Source organism: Pteropus vampyrus, unplaced genomic scaffold (assembly GCF_000151845.1).
Source record: "Pteropus vampyrus isolate Shadow unplaced genomic scaffold, Pvam_2.0 Scaffold89, whole genome shotgun sequence".
NCBI classification, from domain to species: domain Eukaryota; kingdom Metazoa; phylum Chordata; class Mammalia; order Chiroptera; family Pteropodidae; genus Pteropus; species Pteropus vampyrus.
This window is the reverse complement of record NW_011888870.1, coordinates 5,907,247-5,924,634: the sequence shown is the minus strand read 5'-3', so window position 1 is coordinate 5,924,634 and position 17,388 is coordinate 5,907,247. Positions and strand designations below refer to the sequence as shown.

Here is a 17,388-nt window from a genome sequence, read left to right as displayed (position 1 = left end):
ACTCCCGGCTTGTCTTACCTAATTCACAAACCACCAGGACTAAGAGAATACTCAGAAACCACTGAGAGCAATCCATTCTCTGGCCAGGTAGGAAAATTGAGGCCATAAGAGGGAAACTGGCTTGCTGTGGGCCCCAAGGTCAATCTGTGGCAGAGCTGCCCTAGTCCAGCAGTCTGACTAGTGACTATCATTTACTGAGCCCTTACACTGTGCCAGGCCCTGCACTAAGCACTGAGTTCCTTTTGAATCAGTATATACCAACCCTATGATTGTGGGTACAATATTCCCATTTTACAGGTAAAGAAGCTGATGCTTAGAGCACACAAGTGACTTTCCCCGGGTCACCACAAGTACCAAATCAGGATTAAAACCAGGCTTATCTAAGTTGGATCCCATATTTTTAATTGCTAGGCTATCCTGCAATCTCATTCTACAATGTCTATCCTGGGTGAATAAAGTTGGGCTGAGGGTCCCAAGGCTGAATTCGAATTCCCATTTCTGCTCCTGGATTTATACTCTATGGCCCTTTCCACCTAGCCAGTTCCATGAAGTAGATAACAACTAAACACCAGAAACAGTCTTGGGCCAGCATGGACTTTGGAATTGCTCATTAGGCTGATATAGCAGACACAGGTACAAGCTGCACTTAGAGAAATGCTGTCAGAGACCAATGCCTTCTGATGACTGGACAGGCTCTCACTGGGGCCAGTCACCACATCCAAATGGGGGCTCGCTCACTGGGACCAAACTTTTGAAAGGCTGTTGCAGAGTTAAAAGCGTTAGTTCACTTACCTGCAATGCAGATTGCAATAAACCTGCCTTTCTAGAAACAGCATATCCTATCTTTGGGACATCTCTTTTTGGAGGTAGCTTGACAGTCTGAATTAGTAAACAGGTAATTCCTTAGTAAGCTTATAAACTAAGCAAAAGACATAGAAGATATACAGAAGTCTACTTAAGACAATGGAAAGTGTACAAAACTGTCTCAGCCTCACATTACAGACCACCTCTTAAGTACCCAGAATGCTCACATCAATTACAGTCTAAGTGCCATAAAGGTAGGAACCTTGTGGTTCTGTACCCAATCAGCACAGTGCCTGGGACAAAGGTGGCATTTTAGAATTGTGAAATAAATGAATGAATACTTTCTATAGTATATTTCTCCCTTATAAAAAGTCCATGAAGAAACATCTAAGTAACAAAATAGATATATCCCCAATGTAAAGAAGATTCCGACTCACAAAATATGTTGCTGAAGAACACATTATCTGTGACAACACAAAATCATCATGAAGCACAACTCTGAGAGGAAACCATATTAGTTTCTTACTGATAAAGATATGTATCAAGTAATAAATGGTTACATTTCATTAAAAAAAGAAAACCATGTAGTTCATATCACTGCCCCCTTTTACTTATGAGGAAACAAAAATTAAGTGATTCCTACTTAAAGCACACAGGGTAGCATCAGACTCAAACCCAATATTCAGATGCCTGATTCTTGGCTCTCTTCACTATGCACATGCTACAAAACAAGTAAAATGGTTGCAACCAACAGGTTTTTAGTTTCCTTACCTCTTCTACATCTCCTTTCTTTAAAACCTGACTTCCAACAGCCACTGCTGAAGAAGTTGGCTAGGTAGCCATGTTTAAACTGTACCACACTTCTCTTGGACACAGCTGATTGGCCTAGGGCTGGACACCTGATCTAAGGTCTGTTGAACCACTGGCTAACCAGGAACCAATCAGATTTAAACACCAAATTTTGAACTCAGAGAACCAGAGGCCATCGTCAGTTGGTGGTAGTGATCTCCACGGAAAAGTCATGTAGGGTGTGGTCCTGACAAATCAACAGCAGATGAATAGGCTGCTATTATGAGTGAACAGGAAGACACGGAAGGCTAGCCTCTAGTTAGGACAAGATCCCAGCTCGGCTTTAAATCCACATAGTACCCAAGAGAGAGACCCAAGAAAAGAGTCTCTCTTGGGCTTGTGTCGACTTTCTCGTTTCCAGTTCCCAGTTCCTGTGAGGTGGGGATGTATTTCTCACCCTGGGGTTTGGTGAAATTTTTCAATATCCTTTTAATAATCTTCAGTAATCCTTTCAATAATGAGCAAGCCTGAGTGGCTGTGTCTAAGGTTTAGTTTTCTCATCTGTACAATTTTTCATCTGCATGGACCAGCAGAGCTCAAAATTCCTTGACAGCACAATTCTTCGATCTTAGATTCTCTAGCTATGCACCTCCAAGGAAGTAGAAAAGCTCCTAGTATTATCACACTGGTGTCAGGAAAGAAGCAAAGACTCAGAGAAGGAAAGCTGAGGCAGGAAATGAGCATGTCCTCATGTCACCCCCTGGCCCCCAGTCCTGAGAAGAAGGAAACAATCCCAGAAAGTTGGAAACAGCTTTGCTCAATACAGAAATCAGAGCAACTGAGATCCTGCCATTGCCGCTTTGCCAGGAGTTAGACCAGATCATGCCTGCTGGAAGGTGAAGCCAATGTCGTCTTTGAGGCATAAAAATGTCCTACAAAGGAAGCTTCTCAGGCATTGTTGTTTATGTCAAGGGTGGAGGAGCTTCCAAGGACAAGACAACAATGGTGGCTGCATGCCCTGCTGGTTGGCAAAGTTAACAAAGCTGTTGACTCTGCTAGATTTGTCCTTGATGATCAATGGAGAAAATGAATCCTTTCCTGGCTGGGTCCCAGGCCCATTCGCTTGATCAAAAATGCTTTTCCTGAAGCCACTCAGGTCTTACTTTGGGAGTCTGACATCTGTCCACCTACATTCCCTGGAATAGGCTTGTCCTCAGTGCTGAGTACAAATCATCCTCCTCAGATATCCTTGGCTGTTGCTTGTCCCCAAGTTCAAAGGAACAATTAACAACATGAATTCTCATGACCTATGAGCACCATGCTGGAAGGAAGGACACAGATGCATCCTTCTGCAATGATGTTCCAGGGAGCCTTGTGGTCATCTCATCCAGCCTGTGTCTCTCCCTGACCTGCAGCCTCAGCAGTTTAGGGATGACCCCACCCAGGACCAGCCCACTCTCAGCCTTCCCCATTTCCTCTGTAAAGGGGAGAGATCTCCGCTGTTGGACTCTAAGGAAATGATTTAACCCCTTAGCTTGTTACTTTAGCTACAAAATGGTTAGTGTCTTCTATTGCATGGAGTCTTCCATGATTGCAGTAAAACAATGCACGTGAAGTACATGGCCCGATACCTGGTGTTTACCGTTTACTGACTCTCAATTGTCTTCCAGACATCTCTTTCTTTAGACTGTGAGATTATAGAGCGCTGGCACAACCACACCTCCAAATCGCTTGATGGCTATGGTGCCAGCCAAAGGGCTCTGATGAGCAGACAGAGCCAGAGGTGGCTGGATCCCTCTATGGACACTCTACTCAAGGGACTTCCAGCCAGCGAGAAGGGGACACAGGCAGAGTCCTGGCTCCCAGTGGGCAAGGCGAAGCCCCGGGGCAGGGGGTTGGCACAAACTGGGACTGCTGCCCTGACAATTTGAGTAGAAATGGCTCAACACACCCACCATGTTCAAAGGTCAAAGGCATCACAATTGAGTCTTTGTTCTAGAGTTCAAAAGCCTCACCAGTCCTTCTAAGGCCAGCTTGCAGGATGCACAACACACCTCTCCTCCCCCACCATCAGACATCCAGCTTCCTAGAACTGGGAAACCACCCACCCAAGCATCTGCAGTTTGGCCTTCATCCTTTCTCCCCTCTGCCCATTTAGTTTCTCTGGTTAAGCTGGTCGTACACTCCTAGCCTCCTAGATTCTGCTGGCAACAAATAGTGTGGCTTTGCACAGTGAACACAGCAGTGCAAGGTCCCTGTATAAACATCTGCTGCTGTGCAGCTGTCTCCACCAAGAGTAAAGGTACAAAACTCTCAGAGAAGCGGAAAAGCCCAGACCAGGGAGGCTCTCCCCACATGACACCCAGGGACCTATGGAATCTCCCAGCCACGGAGTTCGGACCTGGGAGAGGACTCAGGGAGGTCGTCTGTTCCAGGCCCTGCTTCCAAGTGGCCACCAGATTATCTTTATTTTACAGAAAGGATAACTGAGGCCAAGAGGGATTAAGGGACTTGAAGCCACCCAGCCAGCAGGTGGTAGGCAAAATCCTGCTTCCGGGGATAGCGGCTCCCTCAGAGAGTCTGTGTGCCAGAGTAGGCTGCTCTGGGGAGTCAGGCTGCCTAAGCCCCGTCAAATAGCCATTAAGGACTCCTCAGAAGAGGAGGTGCCTCTACACCTTTTCCAGGCCTAACACAGAACCCTCATTTTATCAAGGTTCCTCCTCCTCCACTCCTAGGCAGGACTCCACGTGTCCCCAGGGTCCTGGATATGGGATGGGAAGGCAGAGGACACACATGTCCTTGGGAATCAGGGAGTCATACATAGTAGGCTGACTGTTTGTGTGAAGTCTCTTCCTGAGACATCCTGGCCAGGGGCTGGTACTCACTCTTACTGCTACTCCAGGGTTACAATGCTGTGCTGGTGACATAGGCAGTGAGGTGGCAGGAGGGTCCCTAAGCCAGTACTCTACTTCTGAGCAGACCTGACCTTATACGCAGAAGCAGGCCTGCCTTCCTTTGGAGTGAGCTCCAAAACAAACATCTTCTTCAGCTGGTGTCTCCAGTTCTACCACTGGAGATCCCCTCCTTTGAGTGCTTAGGGTTTCCAGGGTCAGGCTCCTGTGACAATGCAGCTTCCCTGGGGGGCAGGGAGGTAGGGCTGGCATTGGGACAAAGGCTGGAAGGAGACCCATGTGGGCACCTGGGGTGAAGGGCCCAGGCCTTATGCTAGGGACATGGCTCTGCTGGGGTGACTACTGCTGCCATCTACCTTGATGGTTACTCCACTCAAAGGCAAAGCCTGACCTCTCTGAGAAGGGAAAGACTCCAGACCCAGGAGGGCCATGAGTCAGGCCTATGTTGGCATCACAGCCTAGGGTCACCTCCTCCAGGAGGCCTGCTGGGATTTCTTTAGCATTCCTACAGCTGCTTGCTGCCTGCGGGCACCCAGGAACATCCTTGTTCTGTTCTGCTTTTGACCTCAGATGACCCACTTTCCTTCAAATGATCTGTGTATTAGTTAGTTACTCTATCTACAGAATGGGCATAATCATCCTTTGGTATGCCTTCCTTTCCGGGCTTGAAATATTGGAAGGGAAATGAATGGGACAGGAAAAGGAGAACAGGCCCCTCCCCTCTGGGAGTGTCCCCCAAACGCAGTCCAGAGAGGCTCCTGTGCATAGGCCTTCCCTCAAAACTGAAACCAAAACACAACACCCTCTATTCAAAACCAACTCAAGCCCAGCAGGCCCTGGGCAAACTGCTGATCCATGTCCTGGGCCAGAGGCCTGAACCTTGGACTGCCCTCCTCTTTCCACCTGCAAAGACTCCTGCTGCCAAGGGCACCGAGGCACTCGGGCTCACTTGGCGAGAACCCTGGAACCAGCAGCCCCATGGACGGCCCCAGACAAGACAAAACCTCAGCTCCCACTGAGAGGGCGGCTGCTACAGGACCCTCCCTGGCCCTAGGACCTGGCTTCCTCCCCCTGTCTGGCCCTCTTCCCAGGTCCTGGCAGTCTTCAGCTCGGCAGGGGGCATTCAGTTCACTGCCTAGATACTAGTCAACCCGCACAGGCCTGGCCTTTCCTCAGACAACCTGCCAGGGGCCTGAGGACCCTGGACCCCACGGCGATGTCATGGCCTGCCTTCCCCACCAGCTACCCGGGTTCTCCCACCCCTGCCTGGATCCTGGCTCGGAACACGGACCAACAGAGGAAGCTGCTGTAGGGTGCCCCTGAGCTGGGAGTCACCTTCCGCCTGGGCCTCAGAGGGCATGAGGACCCTGAGCATGGGCTGCACAGTTATACCCACGCTGCCACCCTGGCCTTGCATTAACACAAGCTGGTTAATCACCCCGAGCGGTGGAGACATTCTTCCACCACCAGGCAAACTGCTGGCCTGCAGCCCAAACCAACAGGGGAAACTTCAGCCTCCTCAGCCTTCTCCCCGCCAGATGGAAATAACGTATAGCTGCAGAGGTGGGGGAGGAGGAAGGGAACAAAAACCAGCCGTCCAGTCCAAGGAGCCAGGCTGGAACCCGGAGTGGCTGGCCGGGGCACTCACCGCTTTCGTTCTTCTCGATGACATCCACCACCTCCCCGGCCTGGAGGCTCAGCTCCGAGTTCTCCTGCTTCTTATAGTTGGACACCACCACATACTGTTCCAGGATCATGGGCTCGGCGCTGGTGTCGGCACCTGGCGAAGGCAGAAAGCACGCGGTGAGCCAGCGGCCAGCCATGGCCCCGCGGCCGGGGCGCCCCCTGTCCATCGGCCTCGGGGGAGGCTGCTCTGTCGCCAGCGCCGCTCCAAGGGGCTGCCTGCAGCCAGGGTTCGCAGCTCGCTAGGCCCCAAGGACAGGCCATATAGCAAGGCCCCCACCGGCCCGCTGCACCGCGGGGGCCGGGGGACATGGGGAGCCAGGGGACAGAGGGCGGGGGGTGGAGGGAGGAGAAGGACAGACAGAGACAGAGATGGAGGCCAAGCCAACTCAGAGGAAAAGCCTGTTGCTGTGATGAGTTAGTCACAGCTCAGCACGAGGGAGGCAAAGGAGAGGCCTGGGGCGGACGTGGTCTCTTCAGACCCTTCAGCGGCAGGGGCGTGAGGGGAGGGCCGCAGGCGGGCGGGTGGGCGGCCCATGAGGGCTGAGGCCAGAGTGGAGGAGAGAGAGAGAAAAGCAAGGCAAGGGGGAGGGCCCCTGCCTCTCCCCCAACCTCTGTAAACCCAGAGAGAGAGAGGGAGTCAGCAGTCCTCCCCTCGGGAGGGAGAGGAGAGAGCCAGAGAGAAGGTCTCCACAGCCCGGGCCCAGGCGAGAAGTCAAGAGGGTTTGAGGCCGCCAATCACTGGGGTTTACTCGCAACCCTTAAATAGAAACACATGAGACCCATCGAATGAGGAGCCGGGGGTGGAGGCAGGGGAAGGGGAGGAGGGCCGAGACTGTTTACTTGAAACCCAAGAAGAAAGTCCCAGCGCCAGCGGCAGGCCAGCCCAGCCCACCCCCCGCCAACTTTTCCTCAAGTTCGGCTCAGTGCCTGCCCCTTGAGCTCACCAGGGTGCTGCCACGGAGCCCAAGGGCCAGGCGCACACCGCCAGCCTCAGGCTGACTGTAGCATCATCGCCATGGCCTGGCCTGGCTGCTGCCCACTGGCCACACGGAGACTGACTCAGTCTCCCTTTGCTTTTAAGTGCTGTGGTGTGTGGTCGGGCTCCCAGGAGCCTCCAGCCTCCCTCTCCTGGTAACTTCACGGAGCTTCAGGGGTCCAAAAGTGGGATGCGCAGGAGGGCAGGCTCCCAGGAGCAAGCGACTTCTCTGCCCTCCTCAGCCGCTGAACTAGTGCAACGTTCGTTAAGCAAGCGCTAGGCTGGAAATCTGGGTGGACAGGCTGGATGCCCATCTCAGTGTGCTGGCTGTGTGGCCTTTACATACTGCTTAAACCTGTCTGCGTTTCACCACTGACAATCACCAGCACTAGGGTGGAGGTGGGAACAGAACACCCAAGATAATACATGCCCTGCTAGGAGCTGAAAGGATCCACACACCAGAGACCCGCTGGTCACCTCCTATCGGAGGCCTTCTCGCCTTGCCCCCAGCCCAAAGGGAATTTCCAGTACACTGATTAAACTATGCGTCTACCACTCTACACATCTGCCAACCTCCTGGAAGGCTGGGGGCTTCGCACCACTTGTCTGGCTATAGATATGGCTGAGACAGGGTCCCCAGGTGCCACACGGCCCCCCTGATGCTTTAGCCTGCAGCTACTTTCCCTATATGTCCGAGTCTAACTTGGCAAATGTTCTGTGACAGGCACGCACCCTGTCTCATTTTAGCCTCACAACAACCTTCTTACCTTCCCATTTTACAAAAGGCAATGCAGAGGCCCAGAGCGGGCAAGAAGCTTGTCCAAGCTCACACAGCTGCCATGGAGAGAACCAAAATCACTCACTGTTTTAGGTTCAAGCCCATCTCTTTCCATCACAGAACTGCCTCTGATTTCTGGTTCTAGACATCCCGTTCTTCTAGCACGATGATCCTCAACTTGGTCCCACTAATAGCCTGGGGAACTGTTAAAGAATACTGATGCCTGGGGTAATTTTTAGACACCCTCCTCTCACACGGTTCCCATGTACAGGCAGGGGTGAGAAGCGCTGCTTAGATCTGTAGGTCTTTCCACGGCCAAGGATCTTACCTAGGGCAGGAGGCAGTGGAGGCCAAATAAACCCACGGCCCCTGGCAGTTTTCTCTCATGATGTATAAACCCTGCAGCCCCAGCTCAGCCCTTTGGAGACCCAGAAAGGGGTCTGTCCCAGCTGAGGCCTGCCACATGGGTATGCACATGCACAGTCCCAAGCAGCCCCTCCAAAGCCAGGATTGTATTTCAGGCAGAAATGTAACCAACAGCTGGGCAGCAGGGCCATCTCGGCTCAGCACTCGGACTCGGCCAGCTTCTGCTCCTGCCCCTGCCAGCAGGACAGAGGCAGCGCTAGGCAGTGCTGACAGGGACTACCTCCCACGGGGCCCCTGGGGCAGCCGTCAGTGCCTCTGTGGCCAAGGGCACTTCTTAAGTGCACCCAGTACAAAAAAAGGGCTCCCTTTCCAGTGTCTGGGAAAGGAAAACTCAAGATACAAACGGGAGCTCCCCAGCAGCAGGTTAGGGAGCTTCCGAATCCTGACAGTGCCCAGATGACACTGACAATTAGCCGGGAGCCCTGTTGGTGCTCACTCGTGGGCAGCACCATGCCAAGTGCCGACCTCATGCCAACCTCATGGTCTCGCCATCTTGTTTGACCCTCACGACCACCCTATGCGGTAAGTCCTGTCACAGCTCCATTTTACTTGCAGGCAGACCAAAGATCATGAGTAAGCAATTCTCCTAAGGTCACAAGGCTGGGATTGAACCCAAGCTCACCTGACACTGGTGCTTGTGCTCTGAACTTATGCACTGTACCTGACCTGTGAGAGCCACTGGTACCCTGGTTTCTAAAGAGGGGCCCCGCCTCATCCTGTCCCTAGACACCTGGCACGCGGTTGCTGCTTCATAAAGACTGGACAGTGGCTTCTTTGTTGATTCTTGGTACATCTATTGACCAGATCACAATGCCCATTCGGTGGTTGGCACTCAGTAAACGTTTGTGAAATGAACGGAAAGGCAGACAGGTAAACAGAGTGACTTAATGATTTGTTTTGAGCCCATATGGATAAACCAGACAGGGCCTCACCTCTGAAATATGGGAAAACTAGACAACTAAACTGTGGAAGGGAGAAAGGGGAGACGGGGAAACAGAGGCACGGTGGAGCAAGGCGCAATGGGCCTGTGACCAGAGGCTGCCAGGGAGGACAAGACGGGGTGCTGGGGAATGGAGAGACATCGGCTCATTTTAACCTCAGCCAAGGAAATCTGAGGCAAGATTTCAAAGAGGGGAAAAATCCACATGCTCCTCCCCCAAGCCCCTTGGAAAACTGGCTTGAGCTTTCTGAAGACTGACACTCTGGGGCACAGGTAGAAAAGTGAAGGAAATGTTCTCAAGGTATTCCAAAGCACAGAAGACAGTTGGTGGCACTTACTGGAGGCTACGCCAAAGGCCAGGAGACAGACAAACACACAGACAGACACTCTATCCTCCTGGCTGCCCTTCCCTCCCCCAGCATATGCAGGCTCCCAGCTCGCTTGCTGCTGCCTCTCGCTTGGCATCGGCCTTTTAGGGTGTTGCCTGCCCAAGACTGCCCGGGCGGGCGTGAGCTGAGAGCAGGTGTCCAGATGAGAAACTACTCGGCAGGCGGGCGGTGGGTGATGTCATCCCACAGAGGCTGCTCTGGACCCCCTCCCAGCGAAGGCCTGGAAAATCGGGGGCTGAAGGAAGGAGGAGGGGCAGTAGAGGGAGACTCCTGTCTTTAGATGGGAAGGGTTTGGCAGTGGCATGGAGAATTGGACCCTTTTATGGAAGAGAGCCCCTCCCAGGTTGGAAGGGGGCTTGTAAGAGTCTCATCCAGTGAAGGGCCCTTGTGCCTTACTCAGAGCCCCTGGCTGGGTGTGCTAGGGCTTTGGCAGCTCCCTGGGGCCCTGCCCCACCCTTGTCTCACACCTGCACTCCTCCAACTACCACCTGGAAGGACCCCTGGCTCCTGCCAGATCATGGCTGCCAACTTAAACTTCTAAATGAGGCTTTTGCCAAGCCAGTCCCCTGCTTCATTCAACACCTTTAGTGGGTCCCGGTGGCCTATAGAATAAAGGCCGAATTCAATCTCTGAGTTCCCCAAGTTGTATGACACCCCACCCCCCCACCCCACCGCCCCGTTCCAGGCAACATTCATCATTCAACACATATGTCTCGCGCACCCCCTCTGTGTCAGCCACACTGTTCTATGCAGGTTCTTCCTTCCAAGCCTTTGCTTTAGCTGTTCCCCCTGCCCGGAGTGCCTTCCTTTCTACCAACCCCAGTTCTCCCCAGCCGTCTCTGCCCTCCATGAGTTGCCCGATCACTCCCGCTGGAGCACTTGCTCCTGTCCTGTCCTGTCCTGGAGTTTTTGTTGGGCACTGTTCCCCAACCAGACCATGTGCTTTAGACAACAGTTGCCTTGGCGAGAGTAGATGGCCCAGGACTGGTGCCATAGGACACGGCACTGGACGCAATAACTGGAAAAGCATAAAACTGGAGTCTGAGGATCGGAAGTCCAGTCCTGCGTTGTCCTTACCAGCTCTGTGACCCTTGGGAGGCCACTTAACCTCTTGGAGCTTTAGCTTCCCCATCTGTAAACAGGAACAGTAACAGTACTACCTCACGGAGTTGTTCCAAGCATGGTAAGGAGTGGGAGATTTGGGGAGGAACGGAAGGGGTTTGGGTTCCTCTGCAGCCTCAGAACCAGCAGGTAGCTCAGGGCAAGGGTCACGAGCGCCAGGAGAGGGGTGGCCAAGGCCATGTCCCTGCAGCATTTCCCTCTCAGATCCCCCTTCCTAATAGGCAGTGGGCACTTGCCAGCTGGAGAGCCAGATCAGAGTCCCCAGGGCCACTCTAGGGGCCATACTAGGCCAAGCATCCCAAAGACCCTCATCTACGAAGACCCGGGCATCAGCCCTTACCTCTGAGTCTCCTGCCTCATCTAACTCTCCTACATCCCACATGGGAAGCCAAGGCCCAGAGAGACCTGCAGACTCACCCAAAACAGCCCAAACCCCAAGTCCCGCCCACCACTGCCTCCCCTCAGCCTCTTCCTCCAAACAGTTAGGCACATCCTGAGAAGCCAAGTCTGTGGTGGCCCCTGCCCCAGGGTCCCCACACTCTCTATGACCGCCTCCCCACCCCCACAACCCTGAGCATCCCACTAAAGTTCCTCCAGTCCCTCACAACTGGTTCTTCCCAGGCTGGACTCAGTCTGCCGGCTTCTCCATAGGCCCTTGGGCGGCCAGGCTATACGTTTGGAGAATAAAATGTATTGTCGTGGGCCAAGTGGGCTCTGGCTCACTGGCTCATGAAGAGAGGAAAAAGGGACAGGAGCCCAATTATTAGCTCAGGCCCAGGCCCTTGTCACAGGCAACACCAGAAGGATGATTGCAAGGGGACTTGGGACAGGCAAGGGGTCCTCCTGTCTGCTGCCTTCTCCTCTGGCCCCCCATCTCAGGATGTCCACCTCCCACTCCCTGCCCACTCAGAGCTGAGCCTCAAGCTCTGACCCCTGGGGCTGGCCTCAAGCTCTGACCTCTGACCCTTCTGCCTTGTCCCCCAAGCCTGAACCTCTGCTCTCAGGTTTGGGTGGGGGAGGGGGGCAGGTCAGGTAGCACTCTCAGAAATGGAGGGGCTCCTATAAAAGCCTTCTGGAAATCCCATCCCTCTGCCTGCCACCTTCCCCCTTTAGCAACTGAGAGCCCTGCTGTCCAGGTTTTCTATAACGGCCCAGTAAGACCAAAGACTAAAGGCAGGCCCCTGACCCAGCTCTGTCCAGACAAAGGGCATAGGCCTAAGTCTCTGAAGGCCATCCTGGGCCAGGCAACCCAAAGCCTGGGAAGCCTCCTCAGTCCAGAGGCAGCGCCAAGCTCCGCATCCTTGGGCACAGGGGCCTGTGATTTCTGTCACAGTCACAGGACTTCCTGTCGCCTGCTGCAGCTCCCCATTGAGGATCACTGGAAACCAGGCTTCTGTTCTCTGCCTCAAGTTAACTGCCTCGAGTGAGATTAATAATCCTGGCTGGCATGGCCAATCGAGTTAATGTTGAAGTTGATGGTAGGGATACACTTTCTGTGTGCTAGGCTCCCTGTGAGGTAACATAGCATGCACGCATCCACGTCGGGTGGTTACAGAACCATGCCAAGGCAGCACAGCCAGGACAGGGCAGAGCTGGGATTCACACCCACATACTCTAGGTCCAGAGTACATTTGCTTACTGAGCTATGGCGTCATTACCTAGTAGAGGGCTTCCAGGCTGGACCTGAGACCTAAAAAGGGTCAAAAGGCAGGCAGAGAGTACAGCCAGTAGAGGGGCAAGAGAAGGCAGAGAAGATGCCTGACGTGCCGACAAAGGGCTGCTACGCATCTCAGGGAGGCATGCGGCAAGCAGCCGGCAGCACCGACTCCCACGCATAGATGCCTGGGACACACATGTTCACACACATGCACTCACATGCACACTGGGTAGTACCTGTCACGTCCTTTTTGGGAGACTCAGCCCAGCTGGAGAGCCACACTTCCGAGTCCCCGAGAGCAAGTAGCAGCAGGAAAGGAGAATCGGAGGAGAGAGAACCGTTAGGCAGGCAGGAGGTCCACGGGGCGAGTGGCCGCAGGCCCCGCTTCGGGCTGCTGGCGGAAGGCGGGGGAGGGGAGGGGAGTGATTTCCTGGCCCTGGGCTGTCTGCTGGGCGTGGGCCGGACTGATTACAGAGGCGCTGGGACACAGCCGGCTGGGACAAGGATAATGAGGTGTCTGCCGAAACGCAGGCATCCTCTGGAGCACAGAGAAGCCCACACAATCCTTGCCTGGAACGGGGCCCATGGATTATTACTGCCCTGGAGAAGGCAGCCTGGACCTTTCTCTCTAGCCATGTGGGTGGCTGGCCCATGGGTCTGGGTGTCTCCAAGGACTGAGCCTCACCAGGCCAGCAGGCTCAGCAGCCTGAACCTGGAACTTCATATGTCAGGGTTGGAGAACCCAAGGCCAGTCTTTGGGCTTGGAGCACCACATTGCTGGGCCCTGAGGTCTTGTCCAGTCCTCGTCCCCGCCCCACCCTCTGAGGAAGATAGGCCCTGGCAGAATGGAAGGAAGCCTCATATTAGAGAGTCTCACACCCCAACTCCAACCCAGAAGGGCAGGGACCTTTAGTGACCAGAAGAGATAAGGGCTCTATTCCAGGCTTAGAAGTCATGTCTGATCTGGGCCTCAGTTTCCTCATCTGTGAAATGAGGTTAAAAGTTGTTTGCCTGTCAAGAGGGAGAAGTGAAATTAAAACACCTAAAAGAACATACGCTTGTGAGACGTTTTAATGAGACAGAAAGCTCTTAGCTGAATCAATGGTGTGAACATTTCTGGAATATCAGAGGGTCAACATGTAATAAACAGACAGTCTACCCATAGTGCCTAGGGGCTCGCTGACTCCCCATTACAATTCCTTAAGGTAGGTATGCATTTTTCGCCCTGTTTTACAGGGAAGAAATCTGAATTCAGAGAGGGGAAGTAACCAGCCCAAGTTCCCACAAAGCACAGAGTGGCAAAGCCAGAAATGGAACCAGGTCTGGGAACAGCCCGGCTGGGGCTTTTCTACTAAATAGCTCATCACCTCCAAAGGAGCATACAGTGGGGCTGCAGTGGGGACAATGAGGAGGAAACTTGAGATACAGGTCTGAGAGGCAAACCCTTGTACTGCCCACCCAGGGCTGGCCAGGATTGCTGCCTGACCCAGGGACAGAGAGTAATCATTATTGTAACAGCAGCAAACATTTATACAGGATTTATGGTACGCCAAGCATTGTGCTGAACATGCGCATATCACATATTGATATTGTTGTTTTTCACAATGTACCTATGATAAGGTATTCCCTCCATTTTGCAGATGAGGAAAATGAACCAGAGAGGTTAAGTACTTGCCCGAGGTCACACAGCTAATACGGTCTCTGTGTCTTGTGGGGATGCAGACTTTAGGTAACCAGTTTGATGCCATTCACCATTTAAAGCACCTAATTCTCCCTCGCTCAGCAAGCCACCTTCCAATTTGCAGCCTGGCCCTTCCAGTTCTCACTGTAAACCAGCAGAGTGGGGCTCCAATGGAGAGACTTAGCGAGGCCTCTGGAGTCTGACTGTCTGGATTCAAATCCAGGCTCTGCCTCTTTGAGGAAGTTACTTGACCTCTTCAAATCTGTTTCCTCACTTGTAAAAATCCAGATGAAATGATACATTTACCTTCCAGGTTGCTGTGAGGATTAAATGAGGTAAATATGCAATAAGTACTCTGCACAGTGCCTAGTATACGGTCAGTGCTCAATGACTGTTAGCCGCCATCGGCGATATCGCTCATGAGTGTGGTTCAATCAGCTCTGAGGCACCAGAAAAATCACACTGCTGGATCTGCAAAGATGAAGACCAGACGGTGCTCACATTGGATGCACCAAGAAAATGCTGGCACCTATCAGAGATGCCTCCTCATAGAGACCCCCAGGCACAGGTCAGCTGGAATTGCGGGTAGAGGGCCTCCGGGGGACTGCATCCAGAGGCAAACATTCTGTGGCCAGAGCCTCTCACCAGGCATGGCAGCTAGAAGCCTCCTTGGACAGGAGGAGCTATGCTAACACCCTAGCAGGGCCAAAACAACATAGATGGAGTGAGGCCCTTTGAGGCTTTAAACTGGGTTGGGCTTTAAAGTGGGTCTGAGTTCAGAATGTGGGGCTTCATCGCCTGGTACCACACCGTGCTGGGGTTATAACTTCCTGCTGCTGTACCCCAGATATTGGCAAGTGGGCTGCCCCGCAGCAAGGCTGTGCCAGGCCTAACTCAGCCCCATCAGGCCCATCCAGCCCTGTACTGACCCAGCTAAGAGGTTAGCCACATCTCTCTCCATCTCTGTTGGCTTTGTTACCTTACACACCTTCCTTTTTGGTTTCCTTTGGGTTCTTCAGAAGGAAACCATTTGGAAAATACTAACCCCTTTTAGTGAGCTGAGGGAAATTATTTGGCTTAGGCCTGGAGAAACCTTCGCTCTGCTAGGACAGGAGTCGACAAATCTTTTCTGAAAAGGGCTAGACAGTCAATATTTAAGAGTTTGCGAGTCACATGATCTCTGTCAAGACTACTCAACCTTGCTAGTGGGCAGTGTGTCAATAAAACTTTATTTACAAAACCACCTGGTGGACTGGGGGGGGCCTGTGGGCAGTGGTTTGTCAACCCCTACGCTAGAAGATAAGGGCTGTCAGAGAGGAGGTACACCAAAAGCCTAGGAGAGAGAAGTTGGGACCCTCAGCTCACCCAGACTAAATGCTCACAAGGTCCTGGCTGCTAGAATGATTGTCTTCAAGAATCATCTCGAAGGGTCTGATACCCTTCCAGGCCCTTGGGGTTTTGGCATTTGGACAGGCAGGGGGAATGGACAGGAGAGGATTCCTCGGCCTCTGGAAACTGAGCCCCTACGAGGTGTAGCACAGCCTGAGCTCATGCCCGCCTCCTTCATCCCCCTGAAACAGGCCTTCCCCTCTCTCCAAAGGAAAATAGGAAACGTACCAGAAGTGAGCCTGTCTTTTTAAAAGAAAGTCTTTTTAAAACATGATTTATTTCCCAGTCCCCTGGATCCACAGAATGAATCCAGTTTTGAGGTTCCCGCCCCAATTTCCCCGCTTTGGAGTGCCTTCTCCCCAGCCCACCCAAGCAAGCCCTCTCGCAGGGTGGGAAGGACCCCCCTCGGCCTCGTTACAATGAACAGAGGGGAGCCCCTGGCTCACAAACCCCGGCCCTCTGGCCAGGAGGCAGACAAGGGTGCTGGCTCAGGGCTGGGAAAATGGAGAGACCGAGAGACGGGGTGAAGGAGCGAGAGGGAGGCGCCGCCAAATGAGCAGCTGTGACTGACGCAAACCAACTGCTTCCTGCCCTCCCTGCTGTCTCTGCCTCCCCTCTTCCGGTGACAGAACCAAGGGTCCTACAAAGCAGGGTCATGGGGCTTGGTGGAAAGCGAGAGGCTTCAGATTGGGAAGCCGCGTGACTGGTTTTGCTGAGAACGAGCTATGGGACCTGGGGCAATCTGGCCTCAGTGCTCACATCTATAAGAGCAAGCATTTGGGCCCGTGGATCTCCGAGGTACTTCTTTGATGTTCTAGACTCTTCCCGCAGAAACCTGCTCGTCTCCATTACACAAGTGCACCATAGCCGAAACAAACCTTTCCGGAGAAACAGACCGCCTTTCCAGAGCAAACCACATGAACACATGCTCAATATATGGAAACTCAAGTCAAAAAAGCAAATAATTCGGGAGGCACAGAGGGCAGAACACTGGAGTAAGAGTTTTTTTTAAAAATCTTGGTTCTTGTGCTTACTCAGCCTTTTAGCTCAGATTCTGGGCATGTAGCAAATCTCTAAGCCTCTTTTCCTTCTGTAAAATGGGGATAAAAATACCTATCTTGTCTTCTTTGTGGGGTATTTTAAGAGTGAAATGGCCTAATGCCTGTGAGAGGTTTTGAAGGGGGACACAGAAGGGGAGTGGATGAGAGGAACAGAGTGTTTCCCTGGGCGGTAGGAGGCCTGGAGACAGGGTCCCTTCCTTGGCCATCCCCCAGAAGTTATGTCCTGCAGCCACAGCCATTCCTCCTGGCTTGCAAGACCAGCAAGAATGTAGGCCCAGAGGAAAACAGGTGCCTACAGGTCCTGGCCAAATACAGTGACCTGAGGACAGATGCTGAACCTGATTCTTGTCAGGTCCAGGTGCTTATGAGAAATCGAAGAACAATACCACAGGTGCCCCCAACTTTAGGGAAGCTCCCCCTAAACACACACGCAGCCGAGCACCACATAAAAAACACCCGCATAGAACTAAGTTAGGAAGAGGACTCGCATCGGTTTGTAATAAGGTTTCTTTTAGCCTTGAGTTAACTCCAAAGCAGTGAGAACTGGGTTCAATTTACCCACATCCAGTCTCAAACCATGTTTCCAGGAATCTTTCCTTCCCTGATGCAAAGCAAGTTCCACCCATCCAAACTAATAAATCCGGAGTGGGCTGTGAGCCCAGGTGGGAGAGACGGGAGTGGAAGCAGCCAACAGCACACGCTCCTCGGAGAATGAGAGCAGAACAAGGGCTCCCGGGACCAGGGCAGGGTCACCCGCCTTATCGGCTTACACAGCCCC

At 52.9% G+C, this 17,388-nt stretch overlaps 1 protein-coding gene across 4 annotated transcripts in view; it reads right to left on the bottom strand.

Annotated features, from left to right (window-relative positions):
• Positions 1–17,388, bottom strand: part of SH3PXD2A (SH3 and PX domains 2A) — a 232,527-nt gene that overhangs the window by 57,133 nt on the left and 158,006 nt on the right. For all 4 annotated transcript variants that reach the window (XM_011363791.2, XM_011363792.2, XM_023532745.1 and 1 more), the window contains one exon: positions 6,154–6,285. In XM_011363791.2, the coding sequence (XP_011362093.1) occupies positions 6,154–6,285 (132 nt within the window). The remainder of the gene's footprint in view (positions 1–6,153; positions 6,286–17,388) is intronic.